The sequence below is a fragment of the Ammospiza nelsoni genome, chromosome Z (assembly GCF_027579445.1).
Source record: "Ammospiza nelsoni isolate bAmmNel1 chromosome Z, bAmmNel1.pri, whole genome shotgun sequence".
NCBI lineage: Eukaryota > Metazoa > Chordata > Aves > Passeriformes > Passerellidae > Ammospiza > Ammospiza nelsoni.
The window spans coordinates 78,833,471-78,853,175 of NC_080669.1; the positions used below are offsets into that span (position 1 = coordinate 78,833,471).

The 19,705-nt window shown below is 53.5% G+C and overlaps 2 protein-coding genes across 2 annotated transcripts in view; one reads left to right on the plus strand and one right to left on the minus strand.

Moving 5' to 3' along the window:
- The window catches only part of LOC132086552 (receptor-type tyrosine-protein phosphatase kappa-like), a 42,575-nt gene extending 40,401 nt beyond the window's left edge, over positions 1-2,174 (plus strand). The window contains 3 exon segments of the mRNA XM_059492324.1: positions 206-363; positions 644-779; positions 1,284-2,174. Of these exon segments, the coding sequence (XP_059348307.1) occupies positions 206-363; positions 644-779; positions 1,284-1,358 (369 nt within the window). The 3' untranslated portion in view covers positions 1,359-2,174.
- Positions 2,175-2,511: 337 nt separating this feature from the next.
- LOC132086553 (neurofascin-like) lies at positions 2,512-17,588 on the minus strand. Its single transcript, XM_059492325.1, has 14 exons — positions 17,437-17,588; positions 9,459-9,653; positions 8,670-8,882; positions 7,983-8,228; positions 6,884-7,123; positions 6,046-6,336; positions 5,524-5,621; positions 4,849-5,044; positions 4,605-4,716; positions 4,251-4,485; positions 3,978-4,017; positions 3,601-3,700; positions 3,451-3,497; positions 2,512-2,964 (listed from the first exon to the last, which is right to left on the minus strand). The coding sequence occupies exons 1-13, from the start codon at positions 17,537-17,539 to the stop codon at positions 3,455-3,457; spliced, it is 2,112 nt and encodes a 703-aa protein (XP_059348308.1). The 5' UTR covers positions 17,540-17,588; the 3' UTR covers positions 2,512-2,964; positions 3,451-3,454.
- Between the last annotated feature and the right edge of the window lie 2,117 nt (positions 17,589-19,705).

Genomic DNA, 19,705 nt, shown 5'->3' on the forward strand with positions numbered 1-19,705 from the left:
GCTCTTCTTTTGTGCTCTGTCTGTTGCTCTCAGAGCACTTGGTGAAGAAGAGCAAATTCTGGAGTGGCATGTCCCATTGTGGGGCTGCTCCCTTGATCCAGTGTGCGTGGCTGAGGCAGGTCTGGCATGCACTGTCCCTCCCCTTCCCTCCATGAAGCCGATAGGTCTCTGCTCTGTCCAGCCCCCTGTCTTTCTTCCCCACTAGCCCAAGAAATCTGCAGTGGAAATCCAGTTACATCAACTGACAGACTGGCCCATGCAGAAGCACCTTCCCCCCAACCCTGACACCATCATCAGCCTGCTGGGGAAGGTGGAGACACACCATCGGCAGAGCCAGGATGGACACATCCTTGTCACCTGCTGGTGAGTGATGTCTGCTGGAGGAGCAGCCATGGCACTGAGCTGGACACAGCTCGGGCTGTGTCAGTGACATTGGGGACAGCTCCATCTGGGGTGGATGTGTGGATATGAATTCAGCTAGGTTGAGGGAGGAAGACTTTCCTGTGGAGGTTGGTTGGATGTGGGATGCATGGCCAAGATCATTCTTGGGGAGAGTGTGTGGGTCTAGGGGGACAGCTCTGAGGCTCAGCCCGGCCACCTTCCATCCCAGAGCAAATGAAGCTCCCCTTGCCCTCCTCCACAGGGACGGAGCCAGCCGGAGTGGGATCTTCTGTGCTGCTGGTTTCCTGTGTGAGCAGATCCAAAGCGAGGGCATGGTGGATGTGTCCCAGGCTGTGAGGATGCTGAAGAGGAGGCGCAGACAGTTCATTAAAAATGTGGTAGGTGCTGACTTCTAACCCACCTGGGATGGCAGCAGCACAGTAAGAGCCAAATCTTGTATTGCCCCAGTAGCTGCCCTGGCCCCTCTGTGCTCAGATCATCCTGAGGCCAGGTGCCAATGAGACCTTTGAAAGCTCCAGTTTCTGCTGCTGGGCACACCCACTCCCTCAGTGTCAGGTTCTGCAGAACTGAGGGGGCACCAAAGCATCCTGCATGATGAGTGGCTCCTTTCTGGTCCACCTGGCTGCTTAACACTTGGTGTCATGGTTGTTGGCTCTCCTGCCAAAACCAGCTGGTTCCAGTGCTGGTGTAGCCCATCCTCCAGCTCCTGGAGCACATGCCTGGATTCCTCAGCAAGGATTGTGGATTCCAGCTGGGAGGAGGAGGGTGGAGTGCACCTGTGTGTGGCATGCTCTGTGTCAGGAAGCTGTTGGAGACCAATGCTGGCATGCCACTGCAGGTGTTGGTCCACTGGAGCCTCAAGTGCATCCTTTTATCCACAGGAACAGTATGGGCTCTGCTATGAACTAGCCCTCAGTTATTTGAATTCATTTGAAACCTATGGGAATTTCAAATAGGGGCATGACCACAGCCTGTCTCTGGATGGGACTTTGACTCCCTGGACAGCCCTTCATCAGTACCAGTGGAAGCAAGAGGGAAAGAAAAGGGATGTGCATGACCCCAAGGTGCTTCACTCTCCTGAAAAACCACCCAAAAAGGGTCCTCCATGGCTGGAGAACACAGGCTAGACTGTCTCCAAATTTTGGCCAGGTGTTGAAATGGGAACCTGACTCTCTGCCCAGCATTTGTGCAGGAACTTATCTGGAATCACAACCTGAGCACGAAGACCAGAGCAGAGGCACCAGGACTTCACCTATGCTTCCTTGCCAAGGATGAAGAGCACAGCTGTCCCATCCAGGTTCCCTTGTCCCCTCAGGTAGCCCCAAGGACAGTGGGGTAGCACCAGCACCCACATTGTGTTTGGTCAGAGAAGTCCCACACTGCTGTAAGATCCATGGTGCTCAGGAGCACAGGATATCTGTCCAGCTGTGGGAGAAGCATGAAGTCCAAAGTCAGCAAGAGCCAAGAGTGGGACAACCCATGGTCCTGCAGGGCTGAACTGGTCCTTCAAACCCCACACAGTCTCTTCCTGGGGCTGTATCTTCCTGGTGCTTCTCCAAGTGCCACAGCCCTACCAGCTCCACTGAGGCTCTCCCATCAGCCTGTGGCTGCACCATGGCAATCCCAGGCTATGGTGTCTCAACGTGAATATCCTGGATGTGCTTCAAGCAGCACTGCAGAAACAAAGGCAGGAGACTTCAGAAGCAGGAGTGACCCCATGGCTTTCTGTCCTGTGTCTCACCAATAAAGGCCGTGGTGGTGGTGACCCCTGATCTTTGCTTTTCTTCCATGTTTGACCTGACACAGGGAGCTGAAGGCACAGAGATGCCACAGCATGGGCACGGAATACACTCTTGGCCAAAATGTGTGTGGAGAGCCATCACTGCTGATGGATTCCCACCACACATCTGCTCCAAACTCACATTAGAGCTGTCCAGCTCAGCTCAGTAGGTCAGAAAAGCTGTCAGGCAGCACCAGGGGAATAGAGGATCACAGCAGCCCTGCTTGTGGCTCCCGCCAGCAAGGCACAGTCAGCTCCCTGCAGGGGAATATCACCCCACAGGGGCAATGAGGGGAGCAGGCAGAAGCTGTGTGGGACAGGCAGCCCCTCCAATCCATAAGCCTTTATTTCTTGTCCAGACAGAACAGGCTGAGTCACAAAGCAGTCCAGCCAGGCCGAGCAAAGCCCTGGGTTTGGCTGAATACCAGCAGAGAGGGCAGAAGGGTTGGGAACCCAGAGGACAGCAGGAGAATGCCATCAACCTGAGCCTGTGTGAGTCTGGGACTGGGAAATCCAGCATACAAGTCCTGCTTCCAGGAATGCAAAAATGAAAGCAAAGCTCTACCTTCAAACGCTCAGCCCTCCTGGGCCTCCTCTTGCCCTGCTGAATTGGATGAATTTCATGGGAGCCCCATGCTGGTCATGGTCACAGGAGAAACAGGGGACATGGCAGCCATCAGCACTGGGTTGGGGTTATCCTTCCCATTTTCTGCACTGCTCTGGATGTCTCCATGGTGCTGTCCGGGGCTGAAGTGCCTGATCTCTAGCCTAGCCACCTTCACCTGTGGAGAAAAAGGGCACCCAGTGTCAGAGACAGGCTGGAGCACACGGCAGTGCCTGCCACAGCCCAACACTTCCATCCCAACCACAGGGTCCCAGAGGTGCTGTCAGTGCTGAGGTGAGAGCAGCAGCCCCTCAGCCTGGCCCTCCTGAGACCCTCCCTGCAGATCCCTGGCAGGGATGGCACAGACATGGGTCACTCAAAGCCCTGAGCCTTTGGGATGCTGTCTTTGCTCGCCCTGTCCCTGCTGCAAGCAGGGAGCATTGCCTGGGACCAGGCTCTGCCTCCATGTGGGGCTCAGTGGGCAGAGCCATCCTGGTCATCCCCAGCTAAGGCAAATCAGGAGATGTATTGTATCAGTGCAGTGTATGAACTGCTGCTTCTGCTGGAACTCAGGTTCTCCTGGAAGATTGCTGCTCTCATCCCACCTGCCCCACAGCCTGACAGTGCCACTGTGATGATTGACTGCAGAATTGCATTTTCCTACCTTTTTAATTATCGTCCTTATTTTTGTTGGGCAAGTACTTCCTTTTCCTGGAAAGGCAAAGGGGAGTGCTGGGTAAGAATCTGGCATTGTGTATGAACCTGTTGACCCTGTCCCCTTCATACCTGCTTAACGTGTACCTTCCCCACTCACCTGGAGTGCACAAGCCACAGGATAATTGCAACCACAATGCGGTCTACCAACAGCACAACCAGTCCAATCACAATCCAGTGCCACTGGCCCACAGTCTGCCCTGCAACAAACAGAGAAGCAAGGGTGAGTGCCACAGCCTGGCCTCCTGCTGGCAATGGCCCCAAGAATGGCAAAGGGTAATGTGCAAGTGTGTACGCCTGTGTCCTGGCTGAGGTTTCTTCTGGGAGAGAGGATCACCCTGTGGGGATCTTGCTCTGTTCCATGTGAGACCCAACAGCTCTTGTGCTGACCCAGCTCACATCCAGGGAAGCTGCCAGGCTGGCAAAAGGGAGCAGGCAGGAGGGAGGCTTGGGCACCAGGAGCAAGGAGACACTTACCAAGAGAGAAGCTGTAGCAGACACAGGTGAACTTCTCTGCCTGTTGGAGGAGACAGGAGGGAGAGCTCAGGCCAGTCCTGCAGCACTGGCCTAGCTGGAGGCCAAGGTCCCCAGGCAGGGCCACCGAGGGAGGTGGCTGTGGCCCGGGAGCCCAGGGACAGCACGGTGCCGGGGCACGGGACAGGAGCGTGAGCTCAGAGGCAGCCCAGAGGCAGCGAGGGGCCCAGGCCCGGGCGGCAGCAGGCGCAGGGAGCAAGAGCCCCCCGAGGGTACCTGCGGCCCGCGGCGGACGAGGCGCAGCAGGGCCGTGTAGTCCCGGCCCGGGCTGAGGGCAGCGTTGTCCATGCCCCGCCCGCGGCTGCCGTCGCCCAGCACGAAGTCCGTGGCGGCGCTGAGGTTGAGCAGAGCGGCCTGGTAGGCGCTGGCATTGGAGAGCTGTGCCGGCTCCGAGCAGATGCTCTCGATCAGCGAGGCGTTGTGCGTGGCGGCCACGATCAGCTGGTGCTCCCTGCGGGCCCAAAGGCAGTGGCAGCGGGCACGGGGGCCACGGGAAGGGAGGCGGCTGCAGGCCAGCGCCGGCGTGGGGAGAGCCCCGGCGGGGCTGCGGAGCCGCGGGGCTGCGCTCACCTGGCGGCCTCAGAGCCGGGGGCGATGGGGCTCAGGGGGAGCACGGCCGTGCCTTGCGAGGGGGCGATGTCGCGGGCGCCGCGGCAGCTGATGGCCTGGGGGTGCGGGGTGTCTGCAGGGCAACAGCGGGTAATGAGCGTCGGCAGGGCCGGGCGAGCAGCAGCGGCGGCCTCGGGCAGCGCAGGCCGGCGAGCAGGGCTGGGCTGTGCCCGGGCTCCCGGCCCGGCCCCACAGCAAAGCTCACCGGAGCTGCTGTTGCTGTGAAACTCCCTCGTCAGCGCGGCCCCGGCTCCAGCAGCCGTCAGCCCCTGGAGCATCACGGCGTAGCTGCTGCCAGGGCTGTGCCCCGGCAGCCGGTGCTCGGTGACGGAGCCATCGAGGCGCAGCCGCTCGGTCTCCAGCACGCTGCTGTCCCCTGCGTTCCTGGCTGTGATGTTCAGCTGCGGACAGGAGACGCAGCTGGGACGCAGCAGCTCCCGGCTGCCCGCTGGGAAGGTGCCCGCAGTTGCAACGTCCCTGCCAGCCTGCCCTTCCCTGTGCCTGCCCTTCCCTGTGCCTGGGCAAGGCTCTGGAGAGGAACGGGTGGGAGCCTCAGCCCCATGTGCAGAGCTCAAAACAGAGGAGAGGAGAGAAGGACTTTGGAGCCAACCCTGAGGATGTGTGAGCAGCAACCTCTGCGAGCAAAGGGCTGGGCCTCTGAAAAGGAAGGCTGCAGTTTGAAAGGCTGTAGATATATGTACTGAGCCCGAGGACAGGCCTTGCAATATCACAGGCATTGTGGGGACGTGCTCCATAAGAGGAGCCTTGAGCGTCTCAATCTTCCTGTATTTCTTCATGGCTATCCCTTTCCCACAGTTCCCAGTGTGCCTGCACAGAGCTCCAGGCTGGGAGGTGAGGGTCTGCCCTGCTCCCTGGGTACCTGGTATCCGATGATCTCCCCGTTGCAGGAGGGCGGCGCGCTCCACCTGAGAGAGCCCCTGTCGGGATCCAGCCACAGCTGCTCCGGTTTGTCCGGCACTGCAAGCACAGGCCATGGGGTCACACACAGGGCCATGGGCAGGGGCTCAGGCCACAGGAGGCTGCAGCAGCTCCCGGCCAAGGGACAGGCTGCAAAGGGACTCCCTGTAAGGGGTTTGTCCCCTGCAAAGGCTGTGTGTACTGCAGCAGTGGGAAGCACAACAGTGTGAGGCGGAGTGGGACAATGAGAAGGGGCTGTGCCCTGCTCAGGGCTCTCCCAGCCCCTTCCCCAGAGGGCTCTGCACAGGACCCAAGCAGCTCTGATCCCAGGCACATCCCTGCACAGAGAATATGATCAGGCTGAGCTGAGGGGTGAGGGGAACATCTGTCCTCCCTGTGGCACAGCTCTGGACTGTTCCTTATCTGTCCTCCCTGTGGCACAGCTCTGGACTGTTCCTTGTCTCTGATATTTCTGTGCACTTACCTGATTCCTGTGTTGTGAAGAACCATGAGAACAGGGTTGTGTTGGGAGGCAAGTCAATGGTGACACTGTACTCAGTGAAGGGCTGCAAAGGGGAGCAGGTGAATGTTCCCTCCTGGCCATGTAACATCTGCTCTGCATCCACCTCCTCAGCTTCACAGGGAGGGGAGGAAGGCGCTGCCAGTCGGCACATGGCCCTCATGCCCTGGCAGGCATCAGGGAACCTGCAGGTCCATTTCAGTTTGATGCTGGTGCTGGAAATCTCAAAGGTCTCATGGTCAACCTGGAGCACTTCTGTGAAGGAAAGATTGCCAGAAGGTCACTTTATTCCCTTCCCAAACCAGCCATGCAAGGATGCTGCAGTCAGACAACTTTGCTCATCAGGAGAGACTGGAGGTGGTCACTGCAGCCCTCTGAAAGGGGAGCAGGAGGAGTTTGGGGTCATGGTGCCCTGGGAAACTGAATGTGAATCATTGGGTGAATTTCTCCAGTGGCACAACCGCTCCTGTTCAGTCAAACATCAGGACACCTTGGGGAGAAGAGAGGGAAGCCAGGATGTGTCCCCAGCTGGGCTACAGCACAGCTCACAGGGAGCAGCAGAGGGATCCTGCCTGCCTGAAACCCTCTGAGCTGCGTGGCTGGAGCCATCCTTTGGTGCCATGGGAGAGCACAACAGGAGACATTTCCTCATGGTCTGGAAGCAGGAGCTGCTTCCACAGCCTCCATCCTCACAGTGCTGTGCCCAAGGAAAAACGCTGACCTTCCCATGCTGTTCCCCCTCAGAGATGTTCTCAGGATCTCCCCCTGCAAAGGATTATCCTGCTCCAGGTCCCTCCCTTACCGATGCACTCCACACTGGAATGAATGGGGACCCAGGCACCTCTGGAGTCTCTTCCAAGCCAAAATTCTTCATATCCAAATGTCCCATAATCATCCTGGAATTGAGTCTGACATTGGATTTCAGTGAAGAGTGGCTGGAAACCTTGAGGGCAGCTCAGCATCACTTTCTCAGTCTTCTTATAATTCTCCAGGTGTGGTGCCAGTTGCAGTCTGGAGTCCCACTGGGGCCTTTTACACCCTTCTGTCAGAGGTGAAAGTGGGTGTTAGATGGGGTGGAGGCGATGGGATGGGTAGGGGTGAGTGGTGGGTGAGAAATCCCCAGGAACCCCTCCAGTCAATGAAGGGAGAGGGAAGGTGACACATCCCTCTGCTGGGATGTGACCTGAGGGCAAGCCTTGTTGGGAAGGACTGTCATTGAGCTTGTAAAGCATGAAGAATCACTTATTCATCAATATGCTCGTATCCACCCACTTGTCTCTCTGGACACTCCTTACAACCTCCTACAGCCCAAAGCAGGGACATTCCCATCCTGTATCTCCCTGTGCCTCTCTCCTGAGCACTGCCATGTACTGCCATACCCCCACTGGACACAGCTTTGTCTCTGGCAGGGACAGCTCTGCATCTCCATCCCCTGATGGATGGCATTGCTCCTCCCCCAGGTCCATCCCATACAGCCTCCAGTCCCAGTGCCCAGGGCTGAGCCAGCCCTGCATCATCAGGGCTCCCTTCATTCCGCTCTGCTCCAACCCCTGGAGGTGCAGGAGGTGTCCCCCAGGTCCCTCATCCATGGGCCAGCAGGGGAACAAGCAGACCTGTGCATTCCAGGGTGGCACCTGGAGGCACAGCAAAGATACTGGAACCTCCATGGGCACCTGGCTGGCAGCCTTGGATCCTGCCCCTGGCCTGGGCACCCAGCTGGGAGCCCCAGCCTTGGCCTGCTCAGGAACCACTGCAGGAGATTTCAGCTTGCCCAGCTGGTTCTGCCTGCTCTGTTGTCTCCTGGCTGCATTGTCCTCTTCAGCAGTTTGCTCAGGCAACAGAGCCCCAGGGAGGGTGAGGGCAGAGGGGAGACACGGGAGAGCTGCTGCAGCCTCACTCACCCATGCACAGGACATCCCCCTCAATGCGTGTCCAGGCGCCTGTGCTGCTCCTGCCCCACCAGGCATCCACATAGACTGGTTTTCCAGAAATCACTTGTTGAAATTCCTTTGCACATTTGACCTCAGGGAAGGAGGGCTCGAGGCCTTTGGGACAGGTCAGGGTCAGTACTTCTCTGTTCTGTGGGTTTCCAGTTTCATTCTCCAAAAACTGAAGTCTTGCATCCCATTCAGGTTTAGGGCATTTTGCTGTCAGGAAGAAAGTGTGAGAGTCCTTCTCAGCAAGGGAATGCTCAGGCAGGAGAGGGACCGAGGCTTTTCCACGATGAACTGTAGTTAATGTCTGCATTCCACACCATGAGGAAACCCAAGGTACCCCAAGAGCAGAAGAAGATCATGTGCCTGGGCAAGGAGGTGATACGGGACACTGGGAGAGAGGTGAAAACTGAGGGCAGGATCCTTTCTAACTTCCCTGTGATGCACAACTCAGGAATAGACTGGGGGATGCAGGGATAGAGAAAACCTGTCCCACACTGAATGCTTCTAACCCTCTCCACCTTGGATTCTGCTCCCAACTGCGACCTGACTCTGAGCTTGCCCAAGGTGTCCCACAGACATGGCACCATGTCCAGCTCCCCTCTACATTGACAGGTGCACATAGCAGGGGAGACCTACTGCTTCCCAACTTACCCGTGGTGCAGCTCAGTTTCGGAGGCAACCTGTGCCATTTTCCTGAAATGTCCAACACCTGCCAAACATTCCTCCAGTTTGCACATCTGATCACAGCAAGGGGAGGAGCGTCATTCTCAAAGCAGCTCAGTGTCACCTCTTCACTGACCGTGTAAAATCTCTGGTTTGGCCTAAACTGGAGCTGTGAGTCCCACTGGGGCTGCTGGCATCGCTCTGGAGAGGAGAAGGAGCTCATGTAAGCAGAATGGGAAGTGGTCTGCTGGAATATTTCTTGCTCTGACTTGGACAGGGCTCATTTCCTTTGGTTACCACATTCAACTGCTTGCTTGATCCCTCACTTGCAGCCTAGGACAGAGTTATTGGTGGCAGCAGACCACCCCAAGAGCAGTCCCATCCATGCCTACTACAGTCTTGCAGGCTTCCCAACTCAGGCTCCATTTGGGAAAAGCTGGACAGGGACTGATTTCCTTCACGGTCTTCACACAGAGTTCCATCCCGTCCCACCACCTTGGCCATACACCCACTCATTGTTTGAAGGCACAGGGTTTACAGTAGCCCCCAGTGCAGGGAGCCTTGTTCCTGCCTTTGAACCCCTCCCTGGAGCACAGAGCCCAGCAGGTGCCTACAGCAAGGTGCTGAGGCAAGAAGAGCCCTGTCAGTGCCAGGACATGGGGAAAGCCAAAGGTATCCAGGTCTGCCATTCCTGCACTGTCATCTGCACAACCAGGTCACAGAGGGTGTGCCACCAGCTCAGGGCCCTGGGTCAGGGTGGTGCAGGGCTGTGCTTACCCTTGCAGGTGGGAGTCTCATTCCACAGGGTCTGGGCCCCTCTGGAAATGCACTGAATCAGTGGGACAGATGGCGCAAACTTCTCAGGAATCTTCCCAGCACAGCTGAGCTGCACCACTTCATCCAAGGCATAGTCGCTCCTCGTCGGAGTAAACCTTAGTTTGGGGTCCCAGTCGGAGGGAATTTTACATTTTCCTGTGTGGAAAGGCCAGGAGGCAGAGCCTGATGGTCACTGGGCTCCAGCAGCATCCACGAGGATGAGGGAGTTCCATCCGGAGGGGTGCCAATCCCTCTCTCTTCAGAGAGGTGGCAGAGATGGCACCTCCCAGGATGAGCCCCATCCCCCAGGAGCTTTATCCCTCCCCACACCCTCAGGGCAGTGCAGGAGGGTTATCCACAGGGTTATCCTGCCCACCTGCTGCTGAGGAGACACCCCAGCTAGAGCGGTCCAGCAGCCTGGGGGATGCTGCTCTCTCCCACAAATCCAGGGGCTGTGGGAGTGCTCCAGACTCTGCTGGCACCACTCATCATCATTTCTGTCATTCTGCTGGACATGATCTGCTGATACCCACAGGCACACTTGTTTGCAGCAAAATCCCAGTTGAGTTGCCACTTTGCTTTTGTTCTGGATGTTACACTTGTTATTTCCTCTGCTCTGTCCCTCTCACAATTATCTGCTGGCTCCTAGCAGCAGCTCCCTCCCATCCCATATCCCTGCCATCCTCACCAAGACAAGTGACACCCCCTCATCTGATTGGGCTAAAGGGGCTTAGAGCATGTGGGTATCTCACCAGCCGCACATTTGGTTGTGTTTTACAACATGTAGATTGGACAATTGATTGAAGTAAATCTTCATATTAATTTTCATTAAATTCTAGACAGGATTGCTGCTTCCTCTCTGCATGAATCTGCATTTGGGTCTCTGACCTCTGACCTGGCCCCACTTTTCACAGAACAATTGTAACTCTCTGTGAGTGTTCCTCCACCATACAAATTTAGCTGTAGCTGTTCAAATATTGTCGAATGTTACCAGGGTGCAGTCAGGCAGGCACAGAGAGTTTGCACTGCTTCCTACAACACCCAAGTGGCATCTCAGGAAAGCAGGAATGCTCTGCAGACATCATGCAGTAGGGGACCACACTAGCTGCACCTCCTCAGACATAATAAAACCCCTGACAAATAAGTGGAAAAAAATAGCCCCACACTGGCAAATTGAGCAACAATTATTTCAGTTAGGTGACAGCTACTCATGGAAGCATTTCGCATGTTTTAATTTGCATTTCAGGGCCCTAAATTGTTCCTGCATGAAGACTATTCACTGATGGGTATTCTTTGATCCCCAAGGTACCACAGAAATGTGAATAAAGTTGCTTGAAAAGAGTCATGTGAGTCCTGGCCTGAAGCAAGAAGCAGTTTGAGGGGATGGAAACTCTGCAGTGGAGGTAGCCTTGGGAGCTGAGGGGGTTGTGAATGCTCACGAGCATGGCTGGCCTCTCCCACATGGCCCCACTCTTGACTTCTGTGTGAGGGGGCCTCAGCATTTTTCCTTTTGTAACTGTTCTACACCTCCTGGTAGCTGTGAGAGCTCCCACAGCACTCAAATCTATTAAATAAGGGAGACAAGATCTACCTTCAAGGGATGGTGTACTGGAGTGGATGTCACCATCATCACCCGCTCCCAGTGACTACTGGACTGGAAATTGGTACCTGTGAATAGGGTGATCTCTGGGATTGGAGGAGCTGCCACCTCCATGAGGAGGAAAATCCATTGTAGAGGACAATCTATTGTAGAGAGGGCCCACAGTACCATCAGGCAGGTCATTGATCAGCAGCACGGGGGAGACTGAAACCTTATCAAGCATCGAAAGATTGTGCGAGGCTCTTCATGTTTTCAATTGTCTTAATAATTCATTTGTAGGGCTAAATCCCCCCATTGTCGGGTGCTTCTCAAATAATACCAGAGTTCAGCTCATAGAGAAGCCACATGTGCTAATCAAGGATCCCAAAACCAAACTGATAATGCGCCCTTTCCAATTAATAGCTTGGGGGAGAGGGTATGCCTGTGTGTCCACAGGATCAGTCCCAAAGTGGATCCTTGGCTCTTTTAGGTATGAAATGGGTGTGTGTATTCTATTCCCCGTCTGTGAAGCAGTTATCTTCTGTTAATTAGGCCGTTTTCTTTATCTCTTCCACAACCAATCCTCCCTCTGGAGAGGTATATTCTCTTAATGGGCCATTGAGTGCCACTGTCTGAGATACAATTATGTCATCCCATTGTGAGAAGCTCCACCCGGACAGAGGACCCAAGCATTCCTATCTGGATATAATCAGAGATTTGGAAGACCACAGGCAGCATTTTCCAGTGGATTCCCAGAGGAGCAGCCCTTTCCCACTGGATTCCCCCTGGAAGGCCAGGTCCATCTACACCACCACTGTATTTTCAGAGGAGGACTGCACCCTTTCTATAGGATCACTGCTTCAGCAGAACTACATCTCTATCTCCAGGAGGGCTGCAGCCACCATTTAATGGGACTTCTACCAACACCCTGACCAGAGAGTGTCAGGTCATATTCTGACTCTGTCAGTATTGATTTTTATTACTGCATTGCTTATTTTATTTTAAAAATTTTCTTCCCTAATAAAGAACTGTTATTCCTGCTCCCATATCTTTGCCTGACAGCCCCTTAAAGGGAGTTTACATTTCCCATTAGGCTCCTGCCTTCCTCAGCAGACACCTGTGTTTTCCAGCCAAGCCACTGGCAAAACATCAAGGTGTATCTAGAGCCACCAAACACAGCACCCAGAAGAACTCCTGAAGACCCAGAAAAACAAGATACAGGCCATACACACACAGTCTGGAGAAGGAGAAAGAGAAAAAAGAACCACATGCTGCACAGATCCAACTTCTGAAATCGGCTCTGCCTCTCCTGCCCTATGAAACTGCCTACTGGATTTTTTATATGGGATAAGTTATATCCCATCTTAACATCTTGTTACTTTTTAACTTCCTTTTCTTTCATAATATTTCTATTTTATGCTATTCCTCTAAGTTGCTACATTAGTTTCACTTCACTCACATCCCTCTAACATAAAAGCAGAAAAAAGGGTGGAGTGTTGTGGGAAGAAGACAATAGAAGTTACGAAGTTACTTATTTCCCCAGTTACAAGTTCCATTTTAAGACTCACAGGAAGAACTCATCTTTCCTGGACATGACCATGAGTTACCGACTACTCACCACCACACTCTGGATCCTACCCTCACCCTACCCTCAGTTCCTCACCCTACCACCAGTGACCACGTGTATCGTCCCACAGTCAGCCCAAAACATCTGGGTCACCCTGTCAACAACCCTCCAATAAGACAGTTTGTGTCAGTCCATGGACAGCGTAGAAAATTCACTGTCAACATGCCTAAGCAGCCATAGATTTTTTACTGCTGGCCCATGGATACAGCTGTCAAGATTTCACCAGGATGTGCTGTTTTAACTTATCCTCACATTTGAGGTCGATCCAAACATCCAGAGGCTGGAAGAGCTCACAGAAAACATCAAGACTGAGAAATGCGCTGATGAACTTACCAAACTCTTTGAAAGATGGGGACTCACAAGAAGGGTATCATCCTTTGTCAAGGGAGTGTTTTGGGTTTAATTACAATTGTTGTTGTGCTAGTTAGGTTCCTGTGCTTTATTAAGTATCTGCAGAGGTCCATGGGAGAAGCCTTTTCAGTTAAACAAGAAGGGGGAGTTGTGGAGCCTGTGAGCCCATTGGGAAAAGGCTAGTGGGAATGCCCTGGAGGCATGCCCCATAGGTTAGGGGTCAGAAAGCTTCCCCCATGGTGCTCTGCAGCACTATGCTATTTTACCCCATTGGGTAAATTCTGTATTCCCCATTGGCCCGTTGGCTCTCCCTACCCCTTTTACACCTATATGATCTTTTTCTAGAATATACTCCACTCCCTGTCTCCCCATTGGTTAATGTAATGCTGCCTACCCACTCTGGCGCTCTGTATTGGCTCCTGCCCTTTGTACTTCCCCTATGTCTTCAGTTGATTGTCCCTGATGCTTTGTTCCACTCCCTCTTTTGCATATTTATACCCTGGACCATCCATTGTATTCTGTCCCAGACTCCTTCAGTGATGGACCTTAATAAACTCTCACTGGAACCCATACAGAAGATCCTCCTGTATGTCACCTGCCTGCTAGCTGTGGTGTGCTTGAGTGCTGTGTGAATGTCACGTGTCTGCCCAAACATTCTTCCTTTGAGGGCACTTGTGGGGAAGCTAGTGGCACTGACCACCTCGCCTCACCACTACACACAAGTGTGCCAGCAGTGTGTCTGCCCTTCAGACACAAAGACTACACAGGAGAGCAGCCCTGCAGGCAAACCCTCGTCCTCCCTCCTTCCTCTGCCCACAGGGCCCCTTGCAAGCACCAGGGGGATTCCTGTTCTCTGCAACTCATCCTTTCCTTCCCAAGCTCTCTGAGCTGTGTTTAATGCCATGTGCTTGCTGAGAGGAGCTAAGAAAAGCAACCACTGTTTCCACAGAGAAAACCACTGTTTTTCCAGTTGCACTGTAAGGCACTGAGAACAAAACATGGGTCTTACAGCATCTCTCTGAATTTGGGAAGGGAGGTGATCATTTGGCCCCACTTTTTAAACTCCTCCCAGGCTCCCCTGTGCCCTTGGACCTGCCAGATGTGCCCCTGTTGTGCTCGGGGGCAGACAGAGGCTGACACAGGCCCCACATCCAAGCTGGGCATGGACCATGCTGAGCAGAGCCCAGGGGCTGGGTGGGAGAGATCAGAAAAGGCAGGCAGAGCCCACAGCTCATTCCCATACTCAAAGAGCCCAGGGACTGGAGAGTACCACTACAGGGGAATGCACCAGCTAGAGGAAGGAGGCTGACTCAAGTGAAATTTCAGCAAGGAAAATACAGAGTAGATGTGACCAAATAGGCACCTTTTGTAACGTGCAATGCGTGCTCACTGTGAAATGGAAATATTGAATGCCTGAGACAGGAGTGGTAACAAAAGGTTGGTCTATTTGCCTCCAAAGCCAGATATTTACTGTTTTGGATTTTTTTCCTAGATGATGCTATTAAATGAATACTCTCCTCTCTGATATTGTTTATTACCCATGAATATAGAAGCCTTTTCCAGAAATGCCTGGGCTGCCTGTCCCTGCTGCAAGGAGTTATGAGCCTGGCAGGCTAAACAAAGGCCCAGCATGGGCCAGAAGGGGAGGGTCAGGAGAAAGGAGAAACAGCTAGGCTGATAATTCAGGACAGGCTCCTGGGTTCAGCCCTTTGCTTAACAGCAGAAGGTGTCCTTTCTTACACTCTATTACCTCACACACAAAGAAGAAAGGACAAGGTGAAATCTAAGAAGCAGTAGGCGAAGTTCAACCCTTTTGGCAGGGCAGCTCAGCAGCTGAGAGGGGTGACAGCAAAGTCTTGCTGTGTTGGATGCCATGTGCTTGCTGAGAGGAGCTAAGAAAAGCAATCACTCATTTCACCAGTGGAGCATTGTTTTGCAAGGCACTGCGAACACAAACACGGGTCTCAGAGCATCTCTGTGCTCCTGACTAGCAACCAAAGGTGTTGAGCAGGTCTTTAAGAGTGATGGAGCCAAGAGACCCTGGGGATGCTCTGCTTGGGAGTCATGGCAGGGAAACGGGGATAGCAAAGAACGTCCTGAACAAGGCATTGTGAGAAGAGCTGGGATATGGTGGCACTTTGACCTCTACTGGTCCACCAGATGCTAAAGGACATCTGACACGGGTCTAAGGACAGGAGGAGAAATTCGTGTTTCCTGAATCTTTGGATGGTGATGGTAAGTGGAAGCATGGTAGAGCACACCGTTCACCACCCCTAAGGTGCCAAGCCCCAGGCACTCCTCTGCAGTACCTCTTAGCACTCATGTTCCCCATAACTCTGGGCACAGTTCGGAATTCTGCTGACACAAACCCTTTCAGATTGGCTACAGCTTAGCTTCAGCTACCATCCTCCCACCCCGTGGTCATTGCAGCTGTGCTCCTGGTTAGAACCTCTTGTCACCTGCCACTAGATCACACAGAGTGTCAAGCAAGACTAATGAAAAAGGCGTCCGAGACAGCTTGTATGCCAGACCCTTTGCACGGAAAATGTGTCCTAGAAGATTCCCCATCTGCCTTCCAGGTGCACTGGGGCTGTAAGGGGAGAACAGTTTTGTACAGGTATGGCATTTTAGGGAGGAAAAACTCCCTGTGAGAGCAGCACAGCAAGACAATAAGGTGACAATAGGACAATGACATAATGCACCCTGCGCAGTGCACATTGTCCCCATGATGGGAGGAGCTGAGCAGCAGGGCCAACCACACGTGCAAACCACATCCTGTGCCTGGGCTGCACTGCTGTTGCCTGCACTGCTCTCTGTGACACTGTGCACAGCAGATTTTACCCTGTATCTGCCAGGGGATGTGCTCAGGAATCCCCACCCTATTGTTCCCTCTCTCTGTCCAACAGCTTTACCCTGCCCCACAGCCTCTGTCAGCCCATTCCACCCTAGCAGAACCTCCCGCCTCACTCGGGACATTTTCCTTGCCCTGTCCCTCTGCAAGAGAAGGACTCTGATCCATTGGTTGGAGCTCAGCAGAGGTGTCAGGATGGGATGAGCCCACATGCTGAGGATGCAGGCAGGGCTGTTCACATTGCTGGGTGTGGCCAGCACATGTTTTTGTCTTGGTTCCTCTTCTCTCAAGCACCAAGGTGCAAACTCAGCAATATCATCTGTGTCACGGGCAGCTCCAGACTCCTCTGGGAAGGCTGGGTGGCTGAGATCTGCAGAGTGTGACAAGAGTCTGCAGGGCTACAGGACCCTGCTGCATCCCACTGTACGTGACACAGACAGATCCTGACCTTAGTGTGCACCTTGAAAACAAACGGGAAAGCCATGGTTGCACATGCTGGCCTGGGAGAACTGCTTCAGCAGGGATCTGGGCAATGGGAAGACACTCTGGACAGGAGAATATCCTCTGTTGCAGTTTTTTGCCCTTGTTTATTGCGTGACAGTGATGTGCTGTGCTTACACTCTCTGCAACCAGACACATTTTCCCTGGAAACAGGCTCTCGTGACACCTCTCCTGATAGTACAGTCCCTGATGACACTTCACATCAGGAATTAAAGTTTCTGATCCCATTCCCTGTACTCTGTCACAACCACTAGATCAGCTGTTTTCTGTAGCCTCCAACCAACCGGATCCAACAACGCAGCAGACCAGGAGGACAGGATTAGATGCTAGTTTAATGATTTTTATCACCTAGCTCCAAATTTAATGATTTCTATCACCTAGCTCCAAGAAAATTAGTGTAGACAAATACTCGAAGACAGATACAGAAGAATGCAAGATCACAGTTGCTGCACCCACAGCTCAATTGCCAGGCAGTGCAGCCTCCTGGGAGGACAGACAACATGTGAGCCTGAAAATTCCCACTGACTCCGCTGGCATCAAAGTGTGCAGCCAGGGAAGGAAGAGCCCAGCAGATCCCTGGCTGTGCTCTGATCCTTCCAGCACCAAGGAAGTGCATTAAAGAGCAGTCCCAGAGTATGGTAAGCCCTATCCCCAGGCTCTCCCCGACACCCAGGGGCTCAGCTCATGGCTCCCCAGCTCCTGGTTGGGCACCAGCACCCATCTCCTCTGTGGTGAGGACATGGCACCCTGACACTGTGCCAGGACAGACGGGCACCTTGTATTTCCAGCTCCATGGAGGAACACACAGACTCTGCAGAGGCTTTCCCAGCAGCCCAAGCCTTGCTGCCCTCCATCCCCAAACAGAGCTCTGCCTGACCACAACCCAGCTGGTGGACTTGGGCCCCAGTGTGGATGTCAGACTGCCCTGATACAGCTGCTGTATCCTGCACACCATAAGGCTGCACAGGGGCTCTGCAAAAGGAGCACAGTAAAACCTTCTCTTGGGAGCAGAGGAGGGAGCACTGCTTACCTCTTCCCTGGGGTTGTCCATAGTTGTTGGGATAGGGCTTACCACGATTTTGTGCTGCCAGCAGAGGTGTGAGGAGCAGGAGAAGCATCCATTGCAGGGCCATGTTTGCCTACGTTCCAGGGCAGGACTGAGGTCTCAGCTACCCTGGCTGCCTCACTGCACACCCATCTGATTGTGAGTGGTGAGAGCACGGAAAGGAAACAGGCATGCAGAGAAATCATGTATGGTGCAAGAAGCTTCCTCACTGGAGAGGGAAACTCTGCCACTATCAGCACTGCCTTCTTTCTCTTTCAGCTCCACGACGTTTTGCAATTTTGCTGTCTCTAATTTCTTGTCTAAAACCACAGCTTTTAGGTCTTCTGTCAGGACCAGCTATTAACAGTAGCTGGGCTGCCTCCTCTCCCAGCACAGATTTCAGAAGGACTTGTGAGGTGTTCTGGTTCCTGGCTGGGTTTTAACAGGAAGATGTTCCTTCCATACTCACCCAGATATTCAAGCAGTGATTACACCAGGAGAATCCTCACCTTTTCCTGCTGTAATTAGGATTGTGACAAACGGGACTTCTGAAGGGCACAGATGCTCTTAATTATCTGGCAGTGTGTGCCATGGATGGGAATGCCAAGGTTTTGGCAGGAGTGGTAGCTGCTCAGGATTGGACTGAGAGCAGATGTTTGAGCAGAAGGCGACAAGAGCCCTGGAGGTCTCAAGCTCAGCTACTGTGGCACATTGTGTTGTCAAAACTTGATGGGAGCAGGAATGACCATGAACAGGCAAGCAGGGCAGAAAAGGGACTGCTGGTGATGCTGTCTGTGCAGCTGGAGGCTGATGGCACTGGCCTCAGCAGCAGACCCATCAGAGGAGGTCCAGGGCAGGAGCTGATGCATTTGTGTTTCCCCAGCCACCTTGCTGGATGTGCCTGGCCTGCATCCCAACTGAAACACAGAACCAGGAGAAAAACAAGCCCTCAAGTATTCTCTGAGGCTTCACAGCCAGGCTGCATTCCACTGTGATGGTTCTCCTCTGTTGTTCTCCTCAGCAAGGACTCGTATTCATACACCTGAGGTCAGGCTCTGCTTTCTGCTGATTTGCACACCCTGCAACACCTTTATTCAGCAGCACTGAGCAGGCCAGTGCAGGGTGGCTTTCTCCGAATATATTCCTCCAGGCATGCCCAAAAGCTAATCCTGAGCAAATAATGGTAGAATTCTTGTTTTCTTCTTTTTCTGCCAACATACGAGCTGCCTGGGAGCAGATACTCCTGCAGTCTTTTACCTCTCAGGAACAGAGCAGGAGACTGCCCAGCCACATTCCCTCCAAGGCTCAGAAAACCAGTCTCCTTGTCCATGCTTCACCTCATCCTGCAAACACAGCTGGCGGGGCCAAGAGTCCCCACCTCCATGAGCCTGCCTTTTTATTTCCTTTGCTCAAATATGAAGCTCACCCATAGGCAGTTCACTGTACTCAAACATATCTGTCCTGGAAAAGGTGTCCTGGGGTTGCAAGTGCACAGACAGGACCCTGGCATGGCAGCAGGGCACAGCCTGGGAGGTACCTGGGAGGTAGGTGTGATTTGTCTCTGGTATCTGGGCGGTTTGGGGAGTGGAGGGAAGCAACTGCTGCTCTGCCTTAGCAACAGCAGCAACTCAGAGGTCACCTCTCCCTGTCCCTTTGTGCGTCTGGGCCTTTCAAGGAAAAAATTAAAAAGCTGCAAAAGCAAACGGTGTGAGTAGGAATAGGTTCTTCATCTTGGAAGATCTTTGCAAAAGGAGTAGAAGAATTCCATAAATTAAAAAAGTCTAAAAAATCTCATTCCTGGTCCCACTCTACAACATTCCCAGCAGAACAATGGCTCTCAGATCCTATGTTACCAGTATCTGGCGTCTCTGAAAATCCTTCATGGCCCCACATGAAACCTCAAAAGCCATGGACAAAGCAAGTTGTCAGGAAACTTTCTAATTCTTCACACTTCCCCTTGCTCCACATCATAAAAATTCAGCCTTGAATGTCACCCAGGCTCTGGCAGGGAGGATGGATGGGTGTTGCAAATCAGTTCTGCTTTCTCTGGGGGGTCCAACATTTTCTGGTCACACCAGGCAGACTGAAAGCCACACAGACACCTGCATCCAGCAAGCCTGGCTCAGCTGGAAGGATGGGCAGGCTGGGTCTCAGCAGGTGTAGGGAAGGAGCTGTGTCCTGCTGGAGTGCCAGGGTCCAGGCATACTGCAATGCCAGGGCTCAGGCATGCTGCAATGCCAGGGTCCAGGCATGC

Bases quoted from the DNA above. Each gene is read 5' to 3' on its own strand.
- LOC132086553 (XM_059492325.1), bottom strand. From the start codon at position 17,539: ATGGCCCTGCAATGGATGCTTCTCCTGCTCCTCACACCTCTGCTGGCA. The intron at 4,486-4,604 runs GTGAGCGCAGCC...TTGGGCCCGCAG, and splicing joins CCCGGCTCTGAGGCCGCCAG to GGAGCACCAGCTGATCGTGG. The intron at 3,498-3,600 runs GTGAGTGGGGAA...TTGCCTTTCCAG, and splicing joins CTGTGGCTTGTGCACTCCAG to GAAAAGGAAGTACTTGCCCA.